Source organism: Calonectris borealis, chromosome 14, assembly GCF_964195595.1.
Source record: "Calonectris borealis chromosome 14, bCalBor7.hap1.2, whole genome shotgun sequence".
Classification (NCBI taxonomy): domain Eukaryota; kingdom Metazoa; phylum Chordata; class Aves; order Procellariiformes; family Procellariidae; genus Calonectris; species Calonectris borealis.
In genome coordinates, this window is record NC_134325.1 from 9,071,889 (window position 1) to 9,095,885 (window position 23,997).

A 23,997-nucleotide genomic window follows, 5' to 3' on the forward strand; every position below is an offset into this window, starting at 1 on the left:
TACCAGTTTTCCTGAAGTGTTGTAATTCTTGATATCCCATGGAGATAAATGTACTATGCAAGGAGGATTACTTGCCTTGTCAACTAGATCAGTTTCTTAGTACTTATCACCTTTTAGAAATTAAAGATGTATCATTTGACATGAACGTTCAAGGTTTTTTTCTTAAATTTCATTGCTAATAGTTTCTGGAAATGGTGGCTGGAACCATGGCTTTGACTTAGCAAAGAAATACTTCAGTTCTTACTTCTCGTTTCCCAGGACATTTTGTGACCACTGTACAAATGTGAGTATTCATTCCTCTTTCATACTAGTTGGTTTGCTGCAAGGCATTCAGAACTAGCTCAGTCAGGAAAACCTGCAGTATTTTAAAAATTATTTCTCTTACTGGTATCTTACCAGTTACTCTTGCACAACTCCCACGTCAAAGGTTGTGCTTCCATGTTGTGCTAGCTACCCCTATAAAGGAAAACATACTTACTGAATAAATAAGCCAGACTGACTTAGACTGCTTAGTGTTTAAAGAGAAGCTGAAGTAATTATATGCATCCTAGCTGTGAGGTCTGTATTCATAATAGACTTACTTTCAGAGTGGAGAGACCTGTGTGATTTTCCGCCCTGCTTCCATTCAGACCGGAGTGGAAGGAGCTGTTCTGGTAAGCTGATGCTGCGTGTTGGTGTCGGAAGGACCTGTAGTGGAGATTAGACAGGATGAAATCGGGTTAGATAGGAATATTGGTAAAAAGGATTTCAGGAGGAGGCAACAAAGAATATGACAAAAAGGATTGGGTGTTTGGCAGTAGAAATCTCTATCCTTTCCCCATAGATTTTATTCCTCTTTTTGAAAGTTCTGTCTCAAAGGGAATACTTTGGCACACTAGAAGGAAATAATTTGTAAAAGAGGAATCCTATCAAGTAAAGCAACTCAGTATATCACTTCCTCTTACAAATTGGCTCCCACGTTTCCAGCATTCCCAGTCACTTTCTTCTTTCAGTTCTGAGTTCCAGGCCTACACCAACTCCTCCCTTAAAGGAATAAAAACAAAACCTCTCTAGACTTTGCAGTCAATTCTTCCCTTTTAAATATTTCTACAGTTTTTCACCACTGTGGGCTTTGCTTTTCTTTACTGTAGTTCAGTGCCTCCCCTGATAGTAAAAAGAGAGAGGCAATTATTTTCGGTGCTCCAGGCTGATGGCCTATTGTGCCAGACACACTATGCATAACAATAGGACAGTTTTTACCCTAAAGAGCTAATGCCAAAGCACACATGAATGGGCTGACACTGGAAGAGTGTTTTTATAAGAGTAAATCGTGAAGCCTGACAACAAAGTTGTAAACAGCCATAATCTCTGATGGCGTAATTAATCTCGGCATCAGCTGACCGATACCAGAGATATTCAGGCACAGCATGTGGTGTCTGCTTAGCACACAAGAGAAGAACAGAGCTGATAGTCCATATAAACAAAATGTCTGAGCTTGGAAGGCAGTTCTTCCTAAACTTTACTCTAGTTCCTAACCCTCGTAACCCCTCAAATACTGCCCGGAGTAATTTGTTTGACTGGATGCTCTGGTTTCTGTGATGATCATGCTGTACTAGAATATGGAAAAATCACTCTGCATGCTGTGTACTTCTCAGAGTGCAGAGTCAGGGAGCCTTCCCCAGGGACAGGAAGCTATTTAATGGATATTTAGCCACCAGGAAACGATGGTATGGAGTAAGGATGTGATCAAGAGTGTTTCTGAATCTGGCAACTTCAGCGCTACAGCTGTTGAGGTTAGTCAGATTGCATACCTTAGGTTGACCATAGCTTCTACCTACCAAGATGCAGAAGTGCCCCATAACAAACCTATTCCAGTCACTCTTAGTTTGTCATTGAATGAAAACAATTAAATGTTCTGTGAAATTTTCTGTGTAATTTTCAAATATAGCACAGATGAAATTTCACTAATAGTTGGGTGGGAAGCAAACTGATTTTATTAAGCAGTAAGGCATTAAAAGACTGGAAATGAAGGGTAACTTGTGTCCTGTTCAGCTATTACTTTACAGTTGTTTGGAACTTTAAAAATATATTTATTCAGCCTGCATAATTTTTGTCTTGAAAAAGATAGAAATTAACACATGCCTTGCCTTTGCAGATGCATAAGTTCAAACTCCAGCTGGTTGTGGTTAGTAAGGTACTCCTATTTTTTTGCAAAGCAGTATATATTTGAACACCAGATCTCCCAAAAGTAATTTTTGCTCCATTGATAAAAACCTTCCAAAGCTTGGACCCCTATGACAAGAGACCAAAAAAATCAAGAGCCACTTTCAGTTCTTCTGTTGTAAATAGTAAACTACACTCCAAATAAGGCATAAAACCAAGCATTTTTTCTTGTTCTGCTATGTGTATTTTAAAATGTAGCTTAGGTGTTGCCAGCAGTTTGACATTCCTTTGATGCTATTTTTCATTCTGCTAATAAAGTTCACTTGGCCAAAGGAAAATCTAACAATCTAATTAGACCATCACCATTAGCGGTAAGTGGTTGACACCTAACCCTATCAGGAATGTGATACCAGCCTTTTTCAGCTGAGGGTTATATTCAAAGCAGACTTTAATTATCCCAATAAACATACAAGCTTGTATCAACAAGCAAGCGTTTTGTCCTACACAGTCTGTGTATTTATCTCTAATGGAAATGTGACCCCCTTAAATCCCATCCATCTCAGGTTCTGAAGCAGTAAGAGATTATATTTGGATTATTTTTGTTCTGTTTAGATTATTTGAAGCATTTTACTCAAAGGAATGGCAAAACATTTACACTTTCAGGGCACAAGTGATTGTGCAGAATTTTTTCTATAACAAAAAAGTGTCTTATGTTACTGTCAAAACCCCAGCATTTTACCTTTTCTTTGTTTGAATCCCTCACCAGCCTTTAGGTTGACTGGCTGCTGTATTTTACTTATTTTTCTGGGGAGTTTTAGACTCTCCATCATGTTACTGCTCGATTCTGTAGTAGTTGGCTGAGAGGCTTCTGAGCAGGTATCTTAGGGGGAGGCAAGACAAGGAAGAGAGGCTGACTTCCTAACATCAGGCAGGTCTGCTGGCATAACAGAAACTACCACAATGGCTGTAGAAAGCTCCTGGAGAAACGGCAATGTTCCAAAGCTACATCTCCAGTGGGTTTTTTGCTTTGGTGTAGAGCTAATTCAGATGTAAATATAGGTTGTAATGACTGAAAAATCAGAAGGTACAAGAATTGTTCGTGGGTCAGACAGGATTAGCTGCTATTTGTTTTTAAACAGATATATTCAAGACAGTAAGAGACAGATTTGTGAATGTATGTAGGTTCCTGAGGATGGTGTTACTGGGAAGAAGGTGGCTGAGCTTCTTGAAACTTAGTAGGCTTTTATCTTTTTATCTGCATCTCTAAAAAATTTTTGCAAAATGTCTTACTTTAAATTGTATGTGTAAGAGATTATTAAAATGAATAGTAGTAAATTTGAAAAAAGGCTGACTACCTCTTTTATGGTTTTGCATGTTCCCTGAAGGAGAAAAAGGAAGAACGTTAGTGATACTGGTAAATTAGTAGTGACTATTTAGTTTCTATGCATTAGACATTTTGAGGTTTTTAATTACAGATACAAAATCTTGACTTCTGTGCTATTCTGATCATTTTAACTTCGCTTCAGCACAGGAATGGTGCATTCTGATTGTACCTGTTTTCAGTCACGGCAATCATTCTATCTGTTCAATTTTTAGGATGTTTTGGAGGAAATTTCTGATCTGAATATGGCTCTTAGGAACAGATTCTTCTGCCATTTTCTTTATAAGCAGAGATTTCAAGTGTGAGGAGGCAGACATACAGGCAAAAAGGGAGTCACTAAAAATTGTTAAGAGTGTGTGCTCTCATAGTCACAGAGAAATACTGAATTGTACGTGACTGCTTGGCAAAACCTGTGCTTTTCTAATGTACCTTGTCCATTATAACTTCTTTCTGAGTATCTTCCCTTAAATTCCCAGATTTTGGGCCCAAAAGCTGCTCTTTACTTTGGGAGGCATCCTACGTGCTGTCAAATTCCCAATTCTACTCTCCCCCTTGTTATCTTGCTCTTACTATTTACACTTCCTGCGTGAATACATCCTTAAGAAATGCTCTATCTGCATGCAGACTATAGGCTAAAAACAGTAAAAGGACTGGCAGCGTTAACTACAGGCATGTCTTTGGACGCAAAGTCCACCTTTGATTCAACTCTGGACCTTGTAATGAAGAAAAAGAGGTTGCCAGCTAACAGCAGCTGTTAGCAGAACAACCCCAGATAAAATAATTTTTAAACTGTTCACCTTTAAGCTGTCAGTGGTCCAGAGACAACATCTCCCAGTTGGCACACTACCACTGAGACCCATTAGCCCTGTATATGCCAAGTCTTGTGTGAACACTGGAATGCCATCAACTGGCACTGGTGACAGGCACACTGGTCCCCAGGTACCTGCTGGAACCCAAGAGAAAAGCCCGCAGTAGCACAGATCTGTCTCTGCTGTCGGTTCTCCAGCAACAGCCTTGGCACAGGTGGCTGTAGTGTTTCTGTTTTCATATAAGCAACTTGACCTTCCTCCTCTTCTGCTTTTTCACGCCATTTACCCTTCTCATAAGATGAACTCATCATAGTTTCACGACTGTGTTGGCTGATGTAGAATGGGTTTCATCTAGTTTTTGGCAGAACCAATTTTATCAAAATGGTTTTGGGGGACTGCAGAGAACTTGTAAGTGCAGGAAACCCTGACAAGATGGCAGTGTACCCACTTCTGTGGCAGTTTCCTCTGACAGCTAGACAAATTGGCCATTGTTCCACTTCTTTCCCATTCATCATTATTTGGGTTCCCCTGCTACCCACAAAAGAGGGAACAACAGTTTCCCTTGAGCTTGAACTTGAGCTTGAAAACTTCTAGTTAAAAGCAGCTGTTTGTCAGTGAGTGTGTGCTGCCCCAGATAAGTATTTCTGGTGGCAAAATCTTCAGTGCACCAGACTGATATACTTATTTTTTAATTTAAAAGCAAGTATTAAAGAAAACCAGAAGCCAATTTTGCAAATATATCCTGAAAACCCTTAAAACCACTCAAATTTGTAGGAGTATCAGTCAGGCACTGCCTGGACATCGGGTTACGTGCTGTTACATCTATTTGGAGGATAAGTGCTTTAGTTTGCAAGATCTACAGAGGCTCAAAGGCGCAATTTAATGAGCTTCAGAGAATTTGGGATGAATTTGAGTCGTAAAGTATGGCGGAGTGGAAGCCTGCAGAGCTGTTTCCCGCTCACCTCTCTTCCTCCTGTGATGATGTCCATTGCTAATGTCCCCCTGACTAAGGGAATTGGCTCTGCGGTGCTTTTTAGTTAGGCTGTTTATAGGCCTCCTAATGCTAGTTATAGTGGTTGTCATGCTGGACAGGATAGCAGAGTTGCCACACTCAGTCGGGGGAAAATCATCTTCTCTTCAACACAACCGTTTATGGTCCTGTCAAACTACAGCAAAAGAACAACTGATGCAAATTCAGAACAGCACATATGTAGACCCTATGAATGCAGTCCTTATATAGCAACTACGCATTTTGTTATAGTTACATATTTATTCAGTACTTCCCTTTCTTATTGGCTCTCAGTTTGGAAATAAACTTCATTTTAAAACAATTGTGTTACTGCTGTTTATTTCTTTCTCTATTCCTTTTTTCCTTTCCTCTCGTATCTTTGTCTTCTCTTCAGAAATACTTCCTTCTCTGAATTGTCCCATTTGATTTTGTCCCACTTAAACTGTTCCAGTGATTAGCAATTCATTAGTTAAAGTCTATACAATAGGGCTTCTGAATTTCAGCTTGCCACTTACTCTCACTAAATATCTCTGTCTGTAGACTCCAGAAAGCAATGCAGCACCAGTTATATTTAGGTTGAGTTTGGGAAGGAAACTGCAACTTTGACATTTCAGGGGGAGGGATTTATTGAAAGCTTAAATTCTTCAATCTTTTTTAAAGAAAAGGAAACTTCATATATGACTGAAGTAAGCCACAGCTAGTGGCTGGGTTGTTTTGAGTCACTTACTAGGAATTGCTTTGCATCTCCCTCTGTGGGCTATTAATTGAGAAAGAGATGGAGGTGGTATTTTTTTAATAGCCTTCTCTTACATCATCCGTTCTAAAACTCGAATGCTTCAATTAATATTTGCTATACAGTGCATTTCAGTTTTAAAAATGAGTCTTTTTAATGGGACATTATTGTGATTCTAAATTATTGCACACCAAGCATGTTTATAGCACTTGGTTTGATGTAGCTGTGTCTCTGTAAATGCTGCCCAATCCTGTTTTCATAGGTTATGTTGGCTATTTTCAGTTTTCTGAAACTAGTTTTCAGGAGGTTTCCATAATCTCAAAAATTGTGTTCTTGGGGCTCGCCACTGCTTGTCCTAGAAACAAAAACTGTCTTAAGCTTTCGGGCCATTGAAAGTGTGAGAAATACATAGGGATGTGATATTGAAGCGGAAATGTTTCTATGTAGGCCTTACAAAAGAAAAGGGTGGTGACCCACGCATCTTGAGGTGACGGAGCTCCGAGCAAAACCATTTCACTTCACAGGCACAGGGAGTGTGTGTGAGTACAGAGTTATATTAGCCAAATTAATTTAAAACGCTCTTACGTTAATGCAACGCTGGTGGCACAGGCAGTTGCCCCTGCGCACGCTGCTGGTTCGATCCCTGCAGGGTACCAGTGAGAGCCATTGCGGACAGCTGTACCATCCTGCGTGGCAGGTCTCTACAAAGAAATGGGTATTTTCAGGCAGAAGAGGTTAAAAAAGGAGGAATTGCTACCAGAAGTGGAGTATGGGACACTAGCATCCCTGTGGTGTTTCTTACATCCCAAAAGCACACGGACTTGGAGAGCGGCACTTATGTGAACAGCACCGGTGTGAAAAGGGGAGAAAAAAGCATCCCGGTATTTTTGATTTGGGCCTCAATAGAAAATCCACCTAAAAATAATTACCTGTTGGAGATACAGGTGTCCTGTTCCAGCAGGCAGCAGAAAAGGACCTCCGAGCCCCACTGTTGACCACAGCCCTTTCTTCAGCAGCGGGAAGGTCAGCTCCCCGGCTGCAGGAGCTGGAACCGTGTTCGAAGTTGCTTCTGAGGCTTCTGCCCATGGACATCGCAGCCCAGAGGCAGGAGATGGGCAAACAATGGAAACGTGGTTAAGTACAAACTTCTATTTTTATTGACTGGGCCTTAGATGTTTTAGTTCGTTACCTTTGAAGCTTTCAGACTCGCAGTCAGACCGTGCTGCTCTCTGTAGAGGTGTCCCATTTGCAGCAGATGTGGTTTTTGTCCTCCAGGTGAGGAGGGGTAGGCTTTGGGGAGGAGGCTGGCGGGAGGTGCGGGCTGACAGAAGAGGGGCTGTGCCACAGGGTCCGAGAATCCCACGCACGCTCAGCTCTCAGGGAAGCGAACCCCTGGCGTTACATCCAGGGGATGTGTGCCTGCCCGGAGAGCCTGGGGAAGCAGGGAGAAACTCAACAGGGGTACACACCTGGCTTTCTTTGGGTTGCTTGGGGCTCCTGTGGCTGGAAAAGCCTGATTTGTTCAGGACTTTCGTTACCCAGGGGGTTCATTTTAAGGTGATTTAGTACAGGAGAGAGATTGGCACGTTTATTTGTTGGGTTACATTTCATCAAGGTGGTACGAGACGGAAAATGAAGCTGAGAGGCAAAGCTGGGGCATCTGTAGGGGACGGCCTGTGTGATAAATGGCACGCCCTGTACATCACAGTTGCTATGCCGAGACTTTTGGGTCGTTTGAAAGCGTCTTGTAGGAGTTACCGTTAACAGCATGGGGTGTTGTGTTTGAGGCTCGTGTGTTTCTGACTGCATTTTAAATCACATGAACCGAGTTATTTGGAATGTATTAATTGTTTGGTTTACCTAAAAAAGACCTTTAACTGGCCTAAAAGGAGTTATTGTTTTCAGGCACATGAAATGGAGATTTTCGCGCATTTTTCTAGCAACCAAACGGCAGCAAAACAACCTTGCTGCGAAGCGGGGAGCTGCACCCTCAGAAGCGCAGCGCCCGGCCCGGCCCGGCCCGGCCGCCTCCCGGGCTCCGCCACCGCTGCTGGGCGGAGCCGCGCCCCGGGGCTAAGATGGCGCCTCGCCCGCGCCTCACCGGGCGGACACGTACGAGTGGCCGCCTCAGGGCTGGGTTCGGGTGGCGAACCCCGCCCCCGCCCCGCCCCCTCCGCCCGCACCGCTCGCGGCGTTCGCGCCAAAGCGCCCCGTGACGCGGCCGCGTGTAGGTCCGCCCCCGCCCTCCGTGTTTTCAAACCGAGTGGGCGGGCGTGATTGGCTGGCGTGCGCGCCACGTGACTAACGGTCGCGGGAAAGCCGCGGAGTCCGAACAGCGCGAGGCGAACCGTGCCCGGGGGCAGCGCCGTGCGGAGCCGCCGCCGCACCCAGGGGCGTAGCGCGCCGAGCGGACGCGGGGCAGCGCAGCGACAGCGGGCGCGGCGCGGCCGGGTTCGGCCGTGAGCGGGGCTCGCAGCGAGCCGCCATGAGCTTTCTCAGCTTGCAGCAGGCGGCGCCGCCGCGGCGGGTCTCGGCCCGGCGGGCGGCCGCCCCGATCCGGCAGAAGCTGCTGTTCCTGAGCGGCCACAGCGACTGCGAGGAGGAAGAGGAGGACGAGGAGGAGGAGGGCGGCAGCAGCGGCAACAGCACCGGCGAGGACTCGGCCTTCCAGGAGGCGGACTCGCCGCTCTCGGTGGCTCGCACCCCGGCGCGGGGCGACCCGCCCCTGCTGGAGGAGGAGGAGGAGATGGAGCCAGCGGCGGCGCCGCTGCCGGACGAGGGGGACTCGTGGGAGGAGGAGGGGTTCGGCTCCTCTCCGGTGAAGTCGCCCGGAGCCTACTTCATGGCCGGCTCGCCCTCACCGCCGCCCCCCCACAAGGGCCGCCGCTACTGCGGGCGCTCCCCGCCGCACCCGGCAGCGAGCGGTTACCGGGTGCGCAGCGAGGAGCCCAGCTCGCCACTGCCCGACTACCCCGGCACGCCGCCTCACAAGACCTTCCGCAAGCTGCGCCTCTTCGACACGCCGCACACCCCCAAGGTGAGGCACCCGCCCCGGAGCGCTCCGCCGCGCTGCGGGGACCCTGCCCGGGGTGAGGGCGGAGGGGGGTGCTGGGCCGGGCAGGGCTCGGCGGCCGGCCCGCCCCCGGCGGGCTGGGGGGCCGCGGGAGGCACCGCGCCGCGCCCGGCCGTTGAAATGCGGGGGTTAGGGGGCGGCGGGGGCCCGGGTCCGGGCGGTGCCGGCGGGGTCGCCGCCCGCCCCGCGAGCCGCTTGCACCACCCCGCCTGCCCGCAACGGCAAGTTGGCGTCTGCCCCGGGACCTGCCCACAGCCCGTCCGTTACGGTTATGTAACCCGCGGGGGGCGACGCTCCGCCCGCGCCGCTGCCCGGCCGGCCGCTCGGGCTCCGCGCGCCGGTGGGCCCGGCGGGGGGGGCGGGGGCGGCTGCGGGCGCCGCGTTAAAGGTCGGGGAGGCGCCGCCTCTCCGCGTGGCTCCCTCGGCGCAGGGCGGGCGCCTCTCGGTTCGCTCCGCAGCCCGGGCTGCCGCGCTGTCTGCCGAGGGGCCACGGCCCGGGCGAACGGCGAGGCGAAAGTAGTACCGCGCCCCTTCCGTCGTGCATTTTGTCCCGTAGGGTAACTGGGGGCGTGGAACAACCCCCCCTCATATATATAAAATACATATTTACAAACGCATTTTTACATTTTTATGTATATTATTTATATAGAAGAGTATATAAGTACCCTGATTTGCTATGTTTTGTGGAAAAAAAATTTTAAAAGGTGAAAGTAGAGTATTAAACTCTTAAATATTTGAGTGTCGTGTGGGCATTTGTACTTTTATAACCAGAAAGTTAAAGCTTGAGTTGGAATTTGCTCCGACGTGTCTGTCAGTAAATTAGTATGTCTTGTTTGAGTACTACTGTACCGTATGCCGGTGCAAGTTCAGTGTCTGCACTCTTTTGCATCAAATGTGAAGGCTAATCGAGTAGACGATGCTCTTAAACTGATGGATTTGAAAGCTTAAAGGGATAGGTAGCTCTTAACTGTCAATAACAGACTTTTGGAAGGCATTTCAACTTTTGAACTCGACTCTTAATGTAGAACACTATATAGTGAATTTAAATCTAGTGATAATAGGCTTGCTTTCTTCAGTACTTTTCATATAGCCCTTTAGCAGTAATCCAGGGATAATCCCCAGGGATAATCTCCCAGGGATCTATAGACTATAGATTGAAAACAACTGACTTAAGGTGAAAGGAAGGCAACCTTCTTAATTGGTTTTCTACAGCTTCTATCTCAAATGAGGTTTTACTGGTAGAAATCAGTGGTACATGTTTGGAAATAGTAAAATTGGTTATGATCTTGTACCGAGTCAGGAGAAGATGCTTTAGAAATGCAAGACTCTTGTGGATTGTGACACTAAAAACAAGGTCTTAATACTGCAGTTCAGTGGAATTCTTAAATTAGGTGCCCAAATTCTACGTGGGTTATCTTTGGAATCTGGAAGAATCAGTTGGTTAAGGTATCCAGTGGAAGTACTGAAATGTGTTGTTGAGATGCACAGTGACTTAAAGGTCTTCATCTAGTCCAGATTTGGGGAGTGCAGTTGAGATCCCAAGTATCAGCCTTCTTCCTTATGGCAGTTTAGGCTTTAGTTATGTCAGTTCTTTATTTTGTAAGGTGTGGTTGGGATAAGGCAATACTCCTGCTTGTGATCCAATAGGTCAGTAGTTGGCTTCCTCACCAAGATGTAGGAGACTCAGGTGCAAACTTCCCTGCCTAACTGGGAGAGGTGTCGTCATGTGCCTGCAAAATGCCTGGTCTGACAAATCACCACCCAAAAGATGCGTTTTGGATATTGAACTGACAGCGCAACAGTGCTGTCAATTCTTCAGCAATTCTTTGTAGGCTCATGAAGAGGCATCTGTGCATCAGTATTAAATCTTCTACTTACTTGTTTTTTTAGCTTGCCACCTAAACTTCTAATCACCAGAGATAATTTCCTATGTCTGATCTGACTTCCATATCTTATATGTGAAAATCATGGTGATACAGCACAGGATGGATGATGAGTTTCATCTGTGTTCATTTTGTGGACAAAGAATTGTCCAAGAAATTTAGGTGATGACATGATTAAAGACAGAAAAACACTGCTCTTACAGTCTTTCCTATCTTTTAAGAATTATTTTAACATTCAGTGTTTCCTTTAACTGTTTTTGTGTGGAGTATAAAGCCTAATAGTTTCTTTGGAATTCTTTTTGATGGAAATGCAGGTATTTAAACAACTCATGCTAACTTTGATTAAACAGTATAGTAATGATGGCTTTCAAGCATGATCTGACTGTTTATGTCTAAAGCAATATTGAGGCTATAAATGTCTTTTTTGTCCCTTTTTTCCTTTTTTTAATAAATATAGAGTTTGCTTTCTAAAGCACAAGGAATAGGCTCCAGCTCAGTTAAACTTCGAGGGGGCTCTCTATTTATGAATGTTGGGAAATCGGAGAAGCAAGAAGAAGATATTAGACAAACACCTCATGTGAACATTAATCCCTTCACTCCCGATTCCATGTTCCTTCACAACTCTGAAGGAAAATGTCGTAGGAGGAAGAGAATGCACTGGAATGAGTGAGTAACTTGTATCTTCCTTTGTTAAGCTTATCTTTAGAACTACTTTTAGCTGCAAAAGTTTTGTTACAAATTGCTTCTATGAAAGTATTTTTTCTTGCAAAACTGTTAGTGATGCATAATATAGCTCTTAATTTATCTGCTTTGAGATGCATGATATTAGGAAATAAGCATTTAGCACTAGATCTTTTGATTAGTATACAGAGAGGATAGACTAGGCTGTGTCCTACAGTGTTTTTACCTGACTGAATGAGCTATGAGTCTTTCCTTGAGGGAAAACTACATTAAATACTAGTATGAAACATGAAGAAAGACATGACAAAGATATTCGCATGGTACCTTTATTTTATGAGTTTGTGCTTACAAATGTCTAGTGTTCAATTAGTTAAACTAAACTTCGGTAGAATAGGAGAATTAGATCTCAGAAAAATCAACAGCTGCTAGATTTCAGTTTTAAGTTTACTTAAGCCATGTTACTTCTGCAAAAGTAACTGGTGTAATTTTCAGCTCTTGTGGAGAGGACATGGAAGCAAGTGATGGAGAGCCTGAAGATGAAACTATAAGACCTGCTAAGGTAGTTAATCTTTAGAACTTGATACTAAATTTGGCAGTTTGTGTATCTGCAGATCTAAGTATTTTCCTTTCTAATCTTTGCAGAGGATAACAATAACAGAAAGTAATATGAAGTCACGGTATGCGACCGAATTTCATGAGTTGGAAAAGATTGGATCTGGTGAATTCGGTTCTGTGTTTAAATGTGTGAAGAGGCTGGATGGTTGTATTTATGCAATAAAACGATCCAAGAAACCTTTAGCTGGCTCAGTGGATGAGTGAGTATTGCCTGCTATTAAAAGTTAGAAGTCACCTCTTGGTGCTTTTTCTTCCCATATCTCTTTGTATCAGTGTCTAGAGAAGGCATTTAAGAGAAAAGTACAAATATACATGAATTAAATGTAAACCAGATACAATTCTGAAGTCACTTTACTTTTTTTTTTTCCCCTCTTTTTTCTGAATACTGTGGAGGGAGGGAGGAAAGGCTACTTGGCCTTTCTCCTAGCAGATGTTTGTCCCAATATTCTGTGTGAAAACAGATTGTTCTCATCTGGAAAGTAAGAATAATGCTTACTTGCATTAATGTCAGGAGGGAGTATATGAATAAACTGTGCAGTAATGATCCTTTGAGACGTGAAAGAAAAGCAGTATTCCCAACTAGGTCCTTATCCTTGTCAACTTGAGTGACGTGCAGATTAGTTAAGTCAGTTTTGGGGTATTTTTTTGGCATTTGTGAATGAGCCTGTGATTCATTACTTTTCCCCCACTGTTTTAATAGTTATATTATAAAACTCCACAAGTTTGAGTTGCTCAAAATTGCATGTCAGATTTACACACGAGAAGTTAGGAATGTTGAGTTCAGTCATACTCCTGGCTTATGATCATCATAAGTTTTTTCCTAAAACTTCAGTGATGCTTCTCAAAGCTTGCTGCTGCTGCTTGGAAAGTATGTAATGGAATTGGCAGCTCCCTCAAGAATTATCTGCAACAAAACCTGTTTTTTGATGTTCCATATACTTAGTCTTTTAATACAATGTAAATTATTTGGGCTGTTTGGATATAAGTACAAATCTACCTTAAGGTGCCAGAGAACTGAATATGAAGATTTTAGTTAGAAACCTGAGCTGGCAGAGGGGCATGATATTATAGTAAGTTTTTCTATCAGGCTGAGATGGACTAATTTCACCTTGTAATATTCTTGCGTGGTGTTATTTTTTGTGACTGTAACAGGCAAAATGCTTTAAGAGAGGTCTATGCACATGCGGTTCTGGGACAGCATTCTCACGTAGTAAGATACTACTCTGCATGGGCAGAAGATGATCATATGCTTATACAGAATGAATATTGCAATGGTAAGTAAAGTTTATTGCTTGTTCTGATCTTGCTTTCAAAAAAATCTAACTTTTGAAGATATACAGGTATCTCTACAAATCCCTAGTACTAATTAGGAATTGATTGCCCTACACATAGCTCATACCGTTGTTGCCTCAAACATGTCTGATGTTCCTTTCTGTTGGAAAAGGCATATCAGATATATGAAGCAAAACGTGTACAAAATTGCAGACAAAGTCTTAAGTGTTCAAGAATATTGGAAGTACAGTGAGGCATTTGCAAGCAGCAAAACTGCTCTTTCTTCTGTATAATAGTACAAGCTGGAATAGAGAAAATTACCAGAGAATTTCCTTTAAAAAGGGAGGTGGACCTGATTTCTGAAGCTTTTTGCTATGGTTGGTACCCTGCCAGAGATTTGGAAGAGGAAGAGAGGTCTTTTCCCTTGTGTTGGTATCCTGTTAATTTGCATGGCAACTACAGCAGAAAAATAATTTCATTATATTACATGGCTATAAAGAGAGGGGATACAGCACTAGATTTTACATTTCCTATGTGTCTTCAGCCAGTTCTTGGTGATATATTCACTGTTAATTTTGGAAGCCAGTTGTACTTACTTTTGGAAGAAAGTTGTCATTCATTTGTCAACTGTTTGATGAAAAATAATCAGTTGTTTTCTTTAATGTTTTTTTAGGTGGCAGTTTAGCAGATGCCATAAGTGAAAATTACAGGAATATGCGTTATTTTACTGAACCAGAACTGAAGGACCTGCTACTTCAGGTGGCTCGAGGCTTAAAGTACATTCATTCAATGTCACTGGTACACATGGACATCAAACCTAGTAAGTTTGTAAGCTGCTTTACTCTGTATCGGCGACTTCCTCAGTTAATTTAATCTGCTGTAGAAAAATGAACAGTTAGCCACACCTTACTAACTGTAAATTCTTCACTGAAGTTCTAAATAGCAGGAAAAAGAAGTCGGTTATAAAATTGGCTAGCAAACTTAGAGTGTTGTTGAGTTTATCTTGGGTCCTTTTTGTGTAATTGACTTTACTTGCGTAACACTTGGCTCCCCTCCCAGCAGAGGGGCGAGTAAGTTATAGCTTCTCACTCTAGGAACCGGATATGTATACAACTAAAACTTCTGTGTGGCTAAAGCAAACTGTAGTGAAACTAGATGAAGTAGAAATTAAACAGATTTTTTTTTTTTTTAAACAATTCTGCTCTTTTTCATGCTCTTTTTTCAGGTAATATTTTCATATCCAGGACATCAGTCCCAAGTACAACTTCAGAAGAAGGTGATGATGATGACTGGTCATCTGATCGAGTAATATTTAAAATAGGTGAGAAGCAGCACATTTGTGCGCAAAAGAATTGCATTGTCTATTTGTCTTCTGAAAAATAACTTTCTTTTCTTTTTGCAGGTGACCTTGGTCATGTAACTCGAGTATCTAGTCCACAAGTGGAGGAAGGTGATAGCCGTTTTCTTGCAAATGAAGTCCTACAAGAGGTAACTGTTCTGTTTATGGAAAACAGGGATGTTAGGTCTGTGTGCTGTTTTTCTTAGAGTAATGAGTTGCTGTCTGCCACCTCCTTGCTGGAGGAGAAACTTCCTGAATGGTATCCCCTTGAACACTGGTGGTACTTAAAGGGGAATGTAATACTGTGGATGTGTTCAGTGCTGAATAGTTTAGCTGTCTGTTAGATTTCTTCTTACAGCGGGGGGTATGTGTAGTAAATTTATTTTTCTTTATTTTTCAAGAACTACACTCATTTGCCGAAAGCAGATATTTTTGCTCTTGCTCTGACTGTTGTCTGTGCTGCTGGGGCTGAACCACTTCCAACTAATGGGGACCAATGGCATGAAATTCGACAAGGAAAACTACCTAGAATACCACAAGTGCTTTCTCAAGAATTACTAGACTTACTAAAAGTAAGAACTCTTGTACTAGTGGCTCACTGATTAGTGTAATTTACTGTATTACTGGCCTTAACTAGAATGCCTTATTTTCTTTTTTCCAAGGTTATGATTAATCCTGATCCAGAGAAAAGGCCTTCAGCTGTGGCACTAGTCAAGCATTCAGTGCTTCTCTCTGCGGCAAAAAAGAGTGCAGAGCAGCTCCGGATAGAACTGAATGCTGAAAAATTCAAAAACTCGCTCTTGCAGAAGTAAGTAGTTCCTTGCGGTCCTTAGATATAACTTAATTTCTAATGGGTTTTCGTATGATAGTAGAGTGATGATAAAACAGGACCGTCCTTGTTTCTGCATGAGGTCCACAAATCTGTATGCGTGTATATCCCTGAGAGTATAAAGTGGGTTATGTAACTTTAAAAGGAACTTTCTCCGTAGAAGGAACTTCTTGAACACTCTAAGGGAATCTCAGCTCCACTTCAGTATTCGAGGCATACAAAACATTACAGTTTTTAAAAAATGTTTCAAGCATAATGCATACTTTTGTGACATGTATAGTGTAACCTACATCTATATTATTTGAGTCTGTTTTCCTAGGTCATCTGTATATTGAAACATGACTTGAATGAACTGTTTTGAACTTAAATGAAATGGCACATCAGGAATGCTTTTGGACTAGTTTGACTTGTACACAGCAGTGTTATTAGGTTACCAGAGAATCATTTGTATCGGGAGGTCATCTTGTCCTACCCCTTGCTCAAACACTCAACTCTGAATTAAAGCTTTGAAGAAGAGATTCCCTTTAGGAAAGTCTGATTTCTGCTTAAGTTTCAGAGAAAGAGTTAGTAAGTTAAGAAGCAATCATTTGAATCTTTCACTGCAGTTAACTTTGCACATATTATGCATAATAGGCATGCTTTTACAAGGGAATATAGAATGCCGATTACTTTCTGACTGGCTCATTTTGAATGAAGATGTTAACTTCGCATTTGGATTCTCTCCATTGCTATCTGTTTATCTTACCATTGCTACGGTCTGAATGTAGCCAGACTTGCCATTTTAGATGGTTATCTTTATAATCTTCTTATGAATTACACTGACTGCAGAAAGAATAATTTGACAGTTTGTGCAGGTTATTCAAGGACAGATTTGCTGAGGTAACTTGCTTGCTTGTATAAAGACAACATGTTTTTGTATCATGTGAAAGGGGAAGTTGGCAAAGCTAGTATTTTATGAAGACTACTTCTGGCCTGGCAACAAGTAGGGTACATCCTTATAAAATAACTGTAAGTCCAAGAATGGTTTAAAAAGAACACTTATCCACAGTAATTTTTAATGTTGTGTGGGATAGTGTTCCATGAAATAGTTCAGGTAGGTATTCTTAGTTTATTTTGGTTTATTTTGTTGTTTTAACACTCCTGCATTTGACCCATTTGAGATACCACTTGTGTATCTAAGTTATCATCAGCGAAAGGAATCCTTGTAAGGAAACTCAGCTTTTCTACTGTGTCATCTTCTTCAGAGGAAGGAAGAATTAAAGATTCGACTTCTAGGGAAGAATGGAAGTATATTCTAGAACTTAATTTCCTGGTAATGGTGTGGTGGGTGGGTGTGCACACGTGTGTGCATTTGTGATTGACATATTGAAAGGCCGCAATAAGGTCTCCCCAGAGCCTTCTCTTCTCCAGGCTGAACAACCCCAACTCTCTCAGCCTTTCTTCATCCCCCTGATCATTTTTATGGCCCTCCTCTGGACCCGCTCCAACAGGTCCATGTCTTTCTTGTCCTGAGGACTCCAGAGCTGGACGCAGCACTGCAGGTGGGGTCTCACCAGAGCAGAGCAGAGGGGCAGAATCACCTCCCTCGACCTGCTGGGCAACATACAGTTGGCCTTCTGGGCTGCGAGCACACATTGTCGGCTCATGTCCAGCTTTTCGTCCACCAGTACCCCCAAGTCCTTCTCGGCAGGGCTGCTCTCAATCCCTTCATCCCCCAGCCTGTCTTGATACTGGCGGCTGCCCCAGCACAGGAGCAGGACCTTGCACTTGGCCTCGTTGAACCTCATGAGATTCACACAGGCCCACTTCTCGAGCTTGTCCAGGTCCCTTTGGATGGCATCCCATCCCTCAGGTGTGTCAACCGCACCACTCAGCTTGGAGTCATCTGCAAACTTGCTGAGGGTGCACTCGATCCCACTGTCTGTGTCGTTGATGAATATATTAAACAGTACTGGTCCTAATATGGACCCCTGATGGACACCACTCGTCACTGATCTCCATCTGGACACTGAGCCATTGACCAATGGCTCTGGATGTGTCCATGCAACCAATTCCTTACCCACCAGATAGTCTGTCCATCAAATCCATACCTCTCCAGTTTAGAGAGAGAGATGTTGTGGGGGACTGTGTCAAAGGCCTTACAGAGGTCCAGACAGACGGCATCTGCAGCCCTTCCCATGTCCACTGATGTAGTCGCTCCGTCATAGAAGGCCACTAGGTTGGTCAGGCACAAAAATGACTAAAAATTGATTGCATTCTCTTGCAGTGAATTGACACAGTGATAATGTGGGGAGGATTAGATGGGGCATGGGTGTTAATGAATAAAACTTTGTCTTACAAGAATAGGAGTAGCTTATTAAACGAAAACATGTAACTTAAAACTAAATGCACCTACACCAATATGCAGCAAGCTTGTAAAAGTTGATCTTGCTTTGGAGTCCGGATACGAAGTGAGATTACAAATAGTGGTTCTTACGGTAGAGAAAATTCTTTAAGGGATGGTTTGGGATAGGAGAAGGAAAAGAGTATGGGGGGAATCTTTACACGTAGCCATATGTCAGCATTTAAGGAAAGGAGAAAAGGGGTGTGTGGGGAAACCCTTGATAAAGATAACTTTGCTTTTTAGTCAGACTTTTTCATAGTTTTATCCTGAGTTTTAATTAACTCTGTCCTCAGACTGAGTATTGGTAATTCCCTGAAACAGAATAGTTGACAGAATGTTGCATGGGGACAATGGCCTGTGCTACCTTCAGTGACTCAGCCTTGCAGTTTTGGGTTCAAATTTTTATGTTGGGCAGAAAAGATTTAGGTGGTGATAAGCTTTTGATGTGGGTATGCAAAAGGAAAAGGATACTTCTCGAGTTGTCTGTTGCCAGTTGCGTTCATTTGTGTTCAACTACGTGTGTATTTGTCTGAATCTTCGATAGAAGTTCAGTAGTGGCCGAAGGCTTCATTTGGGCAAACCTCAGTAATTAGCTTGTCAGTGATTTATCATACAGCTTGTACTAGAAAGTAAACATCATCTTATCGTGTTCTGGTAATTGAAGTATTGAGCTGCTTATAAAAGGCTGGATTTCAAAATCTGACTGAGTTGTGTGAATTTGTCATTTCCTTCCCTTGTTGTTCAAAAGACAAATAACGAAATTCCCACTTCTGTCCTCTGGGTTGTAAAGAGGTGGATGCGAATGATAATGGTCTTGGTATGACCTAAATTGACGGCAGGTCTTAAGTTCTGAACTGCTGTAGTTCATTTGAAATGCTCGTGCTGTGATACGCCTGTAGTCCTTACTGATGCGTAAGTGTGACTCTCAATGTCTTGCAGAGAGCTGAAGAAGGCACAGATGGCAAAGGCCGCAGCTGAGGAGCGAGCACTGTTCACTGACAGAATGACAACTAGATCTACGACACAAAATAGGCCATCTCGACTCATTGGAAAGAAAATGAACCGCTCAGTTAGTCTTACTATATACTAACTCTGAAGTCTAAAAGAACTACTGAGGATGGCTATAGCATCTCTGCCAGACTGAAGCCTAAGGAATTGAAGGAAGTGTTCAATTCCTGGTTTCTTGTCCTGTTTTTGATCAGTGTCACTAGTTTTAGAGGAATTGCTTCTGGGTTTTTACTTGTACAGTATGGCTGATTAGCTGTATTAACCATTTGAGTTAATGGACTCAGTTACTATCTTGTCTATAGAGGATCCTGGATGTTAATCCATAAGCCTTTCAGTTACACTGTTAGATGTTACATCGTCCCAGGGTTAACCACTATAGTGGTGTGCTGCTTTGTAATGTTACGGCATTGTAATAAGAAGTAATATCCCTAATGATCTTTAAGAGGGAGGGAGGGGGCCTTGCTTTGATAGTTACTGATTTTTTTGGAGCAGAGGGGAATAGATTTTGAAAGACAGGCTTTAAGGCCACCTACACTCAATGTACCTGATGTCAGGTAGACTTTTATTGTGAATTTTATTTGTATATTCAACTGGGAGCACTTTGTAGGCATTGCATAAACCACAGCTTAGAAACCTGTGGAATTAAGTGCCATGTGGAACTGCTGCTATTTTTAGTTTGTTGTCCTCGCTGTAAACTGTAGCATTAAAACAATCATTATTGTGTTAATAGGCTTCTTGTTAAAACAATTAAGTGAAACAAATCTAAGCTGCGTTTTAGTGAAGGCAGCATTTTTCTCTCAAAGCTAGTGCATTGTGAAATAATGCACCAATTTAATATTTGGACTCTGTATTAGTGTAGTGCAATTGTTAATGTCTTGGCTATTGATGTTTTGTAATTCTTTCTAATAAGGTTCTCTAAATGTTGGTATTCTCTTCAGTTGTCCATTCTTGAGGCTATTGTATTTTTTTTTTTTATGTTGGAGTACTTGTAAATAATTGTTTAGTGTAAGTGTTCAGGTTGTTCTTCATTGTTTATGTACATAAGTTTGATCGTGCTTATAGTATACTATACTGAAACTGCAGTCTGAGATGCCGACAGACAAAGCTCAACTATTCAGTTTTAAGTTCCAAAATGAACAGAATGTGGCCATCAGAACCTGTACTGATGTTGGACCCTAGGCTGACCTGCTAAAAAATAGAACTGTTCTAATTACTGGCTTGTCTCTTCATTAACTTTAGTTTAAACAATGTTTCCCATTTGTGCTCTATTTGTTCTTACTAGTGTTGAATTTGAATATTAAAGTTAAAAGTTTTGTTTAATATTGTCTAACACTTATTTAACTCTATAGTTGTGGAAATAAAATATTGAGTCAGGAATATACTGTGGCAAGTCCTGATTAGATCTGCTTCCTGCTCCTGTGTAATGCTTGTCGCTCTTCTCATGAGAGTGGGAGCGAGATAACATACTCGCTGATAGTTACGTTAGGAGAGAAGCACCGCTGTCTGTGTGTTAGTATCTACAGCAGTCTGTCTCTACAGCTTCAGAAATGGTACTGCATGTTGGAAAGATGAAGCCCCTGGAAGATTTGAAGTGTAACCCATGACTCTGAAGATGGAGGACTAGATGATACTATGTGAAGAAAGACCTGGGGCTGAGGTAAGGGGGAAAACTCATGAATTGCTGAGAATGGGAAGAGAACTGCTTATTTAGAAGTTGTGAAGAAAACAGTGGGAGGAATTGGAATAGTCTGGGGAACACAATAACAGCATGTTCTGTGGCGTGGATGCAAAATACTTATGCATTTGTATTCTATCTCATGTAAAGAAGAGAGATACAGTAAAATTAATACAGGCTTAATAGATTAGTGTATTGGGGAAGCTTCTACATTGCTGTATTAAAGAGTCGCAGGTGACTATTGGAGAAGCTGTATGTGAATTGAATGGCGGACTATCATAAAATCAACCTTTGCAGTTAGCAAATGAAAACTGCTAAGTATTTTTATTTGTAAGAGGTCTCAGTGCTATTCATATATGACAGTGAAATTCAGAGGCTTGGCTTAGGTAACTTTATTCTCTGAAGTTCTCATCAGTAAAAATTGATAGACTGGAATACCTTTAAGTTTTTATTTTGTATGATAGTCCTGTCTTGTTTGTGAGAGAACTTAGAATATCTCATATGGTTTTGTTGCAGCATTTTAATGTTCATCTACACTAAATGAGACGTCTCCTAAAGCATATTTCTAACCAGTCATAAATATCAATTGGTGGGGGATCAACAAACTTGATAAGCCTTTCTTCCCTTACAGTGTAAATAAATTTGATCTACCTATGATAATTATGTGCTCTTGCATCACTCATTTTCAGAGGCTTGTAAGATCAGTACGGGTATTGCTGTGCAGACAAGCCGTATACAATAGCTATGTAGGCTTGCAGAGGTGTACTCTTTGCTGGATGGCCGAGCCCAGAGAGTGGTGGTGAATGGAGTTAAATCCAGTTGGCGGCCGGTCACAAGTGGTTTTCCGCCAGGCTCAGTATTGGGGCCAGTCTTGTTCAGTATCTTTATCAATGATCTGGACGAGGGGATCGAGTGCACCCTCAGTAAGTGTGCGGATGACACCAAGTTGGGCGGGAGTGTTGATCTGCTTGGGGATCTGGACAGGCTGGATCGATGGGCCGAGGCCAACTGTATGAGGTTTAACAAGGCCAAGTGCCGGGTCCTGCACTTGGGTCACAACCACCCCATGCAACGCTACAGGCTTGGGGAAGAGTGGCTGGAAAGCTGCCCAGAGGAAAAGGGCCTGGGGGTGCTGGTTGACAGCCGACTGAACATGAGCCGGCAGTGTGCCCAGGTGGCCAAAGAAGGCCAATGGCATCCTGGCCTGTATCAGAAATAGTGTGGCCAGCCGGACTAGGACTAGGACTTTCTTCACTGAAAAGCATTGGAACAGGCTGCCAAGGGAAGTGGTTGAGTCACCATCCTTGGAGGTATTTAAAAAACACGTAGATGTGGTGCTCAGGGACATGGTTTAGTGGTGGACTTGGCAGTGTTAGTGGTTGGACTTAATGATCTTGAGGGTCTTCTCCAACCTAGATGATTCTATGATGTGATTCTGTTGCTGGTCACAGGTTTTGTATCTGCCATGGAAGGGGCGCCCAGTCTAAACCATGCAACTGAAGTGGCTTTGGATGTTTTAACTTTCTCCTGTGTGCCAAGGATAATGTTTAAAAAGGAGCTTTAGGGTTTTTAAGTAGTTTATGGGAGCAGTAAGAATAGTGAAATTCTATCTCAAATTTTCATAAGCTTTCCTGAGACCAATGGTGAGGCTGAGAATCCTGGCCCCAACAGTGGCCAGTGGGAAGAGGCAGAGATTTTGGAAAGTGTGCGTTAATGCTTCCCAGCATTAATACTCCCCAGCATCCAGTGATTCATGATATTCAGATGCTTGCTGAATGAGAATTGGTATCTATTCTTACTGACATGGAAGGGTTTTTCTTTTTTAACAGAAACAATCTTACAGTAATTTTGGTAGCTTACGAATTTATTGCAAAAACAATATTTGGGCAAAACTTGTATGTAAGTTAAGTTTTCAGGTGGAAGAAGCAGCTACTAGCCTCTTGCAAAATGTAGAAAGTCAGATGTCAGTTGAAGAAATTCTACTAAGCATGGTGTAACAAGATGAGCTTCAGCACTTTAAGTAGAAAGCTTTATCTCAATTTAACAAGCAAGCATTAGAGTTTGGTGGCAAATGTGTTATTCAAAACAGCTACATTTAATTTTTAACTTCAACCATTTTTCTCATGAATTCGTCTAGCTTAATTTTCCAATACAGCGGTAGCATAGTACCTTAACTTTTTTGATCAGAGTACCTGACTTCTTGAACTACATAGAAAGAGAACCTAAAAATAATGGAAAGCAGGTATTTCATATCCCCACCTCCTGTAGATATTTGTCTGCTTCTTCGTCTTCAGTCATTGCATAAAAATCCAGTCTGTATAATCCATCTTCTAATGATACGTTACTGGAGAAGACAACCTAGTCTTGCTTAGTCTTGCTGCATCTTGTGCCCAAAGAGTGGGTGCTGTGGTAGATTAAAGCTCTTAGAGAATTAGTTTCCTGTAAAGACATGACACCACTTAACACTGAAAAATGCTACTTTCCAAAAGAATATTCTGAAATTGTTCCATCTAAATGATGTATTTGTGGATGAATTGTCTTCCATTTGACTGTACAAAACTAGTTCTTGTTGGAAGCAAATAAACAAAAAAAGTATTAACCCCCCCCCCCCAACTTCTTAATGTGAATTTCAAGTATCAAGGATTGCTTCACTTTTTGGATAATTCATCTTGTGAATCAAACCTTTCTGTGGACTACCTGTAGAAATATTGATGGTCCTTAGTTTTTCATTGTTTTGCAGGCTAAACCATTATAATCAAATCATAAATGCTGTATTTTTAAAAATATTTTGAGTCACATACGGTATTCAAATACTGTATGAAATTCTATTTTTGCCATTCCTATCAAAACAAAATTGGATTTACTTGGAGAATATTTTTTCCGGAAAACAGTACTGTGATAGTCATGCATACTACTGGTCTATTATAGCTATGAAGGCTAACACGTCTGTAAAGAGAAGTTAGCACCTTCCAGTTGGAAACTGTAGCGTAACTAGAAATCGTTGTTCTACTTTCATAGATTGCATATCAAACTCCCAGCAATTTTTGCCATGAATTCATACAGGGTTAACCAGCTAGAATTACTAAGGTCATCTTAGTTTCTTTTGGTTTGTTTTGGTTTCGTGAAGCTATTGATACACAGCATTTGTCTTAGTTTTTTTTGCAA

General features: G+C 42.4%; 2 protein-coding genes across 7 annotated transcripts in view; both read left to right on the plus strand.

Moving 5' to 3' along the window:
- The window catches only part of ZNF143 (zinc finger protein 143), a 45,845-nt gene extending 42,358 nt beyond the window's left edge, over nt 1–3,487 (plus strand). For all 5 annotated transcript variants that reach the window (XR_012675745.1, XR_012675741.1, XR_012675744.1 and 2 more), the window contains 2 exons: nt 183–283; nt 588–3,487. The gene's annotated coding sequence lies outside the window, so the exon portion shown is untranslated. The remainder of the gene's footprint in view (nt 1–182; nt 284–587) is intronic.
- Nucleotides 268–20,477, plus strand: WEE1 (WEE1 G2 checkpoint kinase). 2 transcript variants are annotated; one of them, XM_075163141.1, is made up of 12 exons: nt 268–283; nt 588–653; nt 11,488–11,696; nt 12,204–12,270; nt 12,354–12,526; nt 13,479–13,600; nt 14,272–14,418; nt 14,824–14,919; nt 15,001–15,086; nt 15,339–15,509; nt 15,600–15,745; nt 19,089–20,477. In XM_075163141.1, the coding sequence occupies exons 3-12, from the start codon at nt 11,554–11,556 to the stop codon at nt 19,237–19,239; spliced, it is 1,302 nt and encodes a 433-aa protein (XP_075019242.1). In that variant the 5' UTR covers nt 268–283; nt 588–653; nt 11,488–11,553; the 3' UTR covers nt 19,240–20,477. The 2 variants fall into 2 exon arrangements, with proteins under 2 accessions (XP_075019242.1, XP_075019241.1); XM_075163140.1 differs by lacking the exons at nt 268–283; nt 588–653 and adding an exon at nt 5,670–9,111.
- The last annotated feature ends 3,520 nt before the right edge of the window (nt 20,478–23,997 follow it).

Excerpts from the sequence above, each read along its gene's own strand:
- WEE1 (XM_075163140.1), top strand. The coding sequence starts at position 8,560 with ATGAGCTTTCTCAGCTTGCAGCAGGCGGCGCCGCCGCGGCGGGTCTCG. Across the intron at positions 9,112-11,487 it reads ACACGCCGCACACCCCCAAG|AGTTTGCTTTCTAAAGCACA; the intron begins GTGAGGCACCCG and ends TAATAAATATAG. Across the intron at positions 14,920-15,000 it reads TCGAGTAATATTTAAAATAG|GTGACCTTGGTCATGTAACT; the intron begins GTGAGAAGCAGC and ends TTCTTTTTGCAG.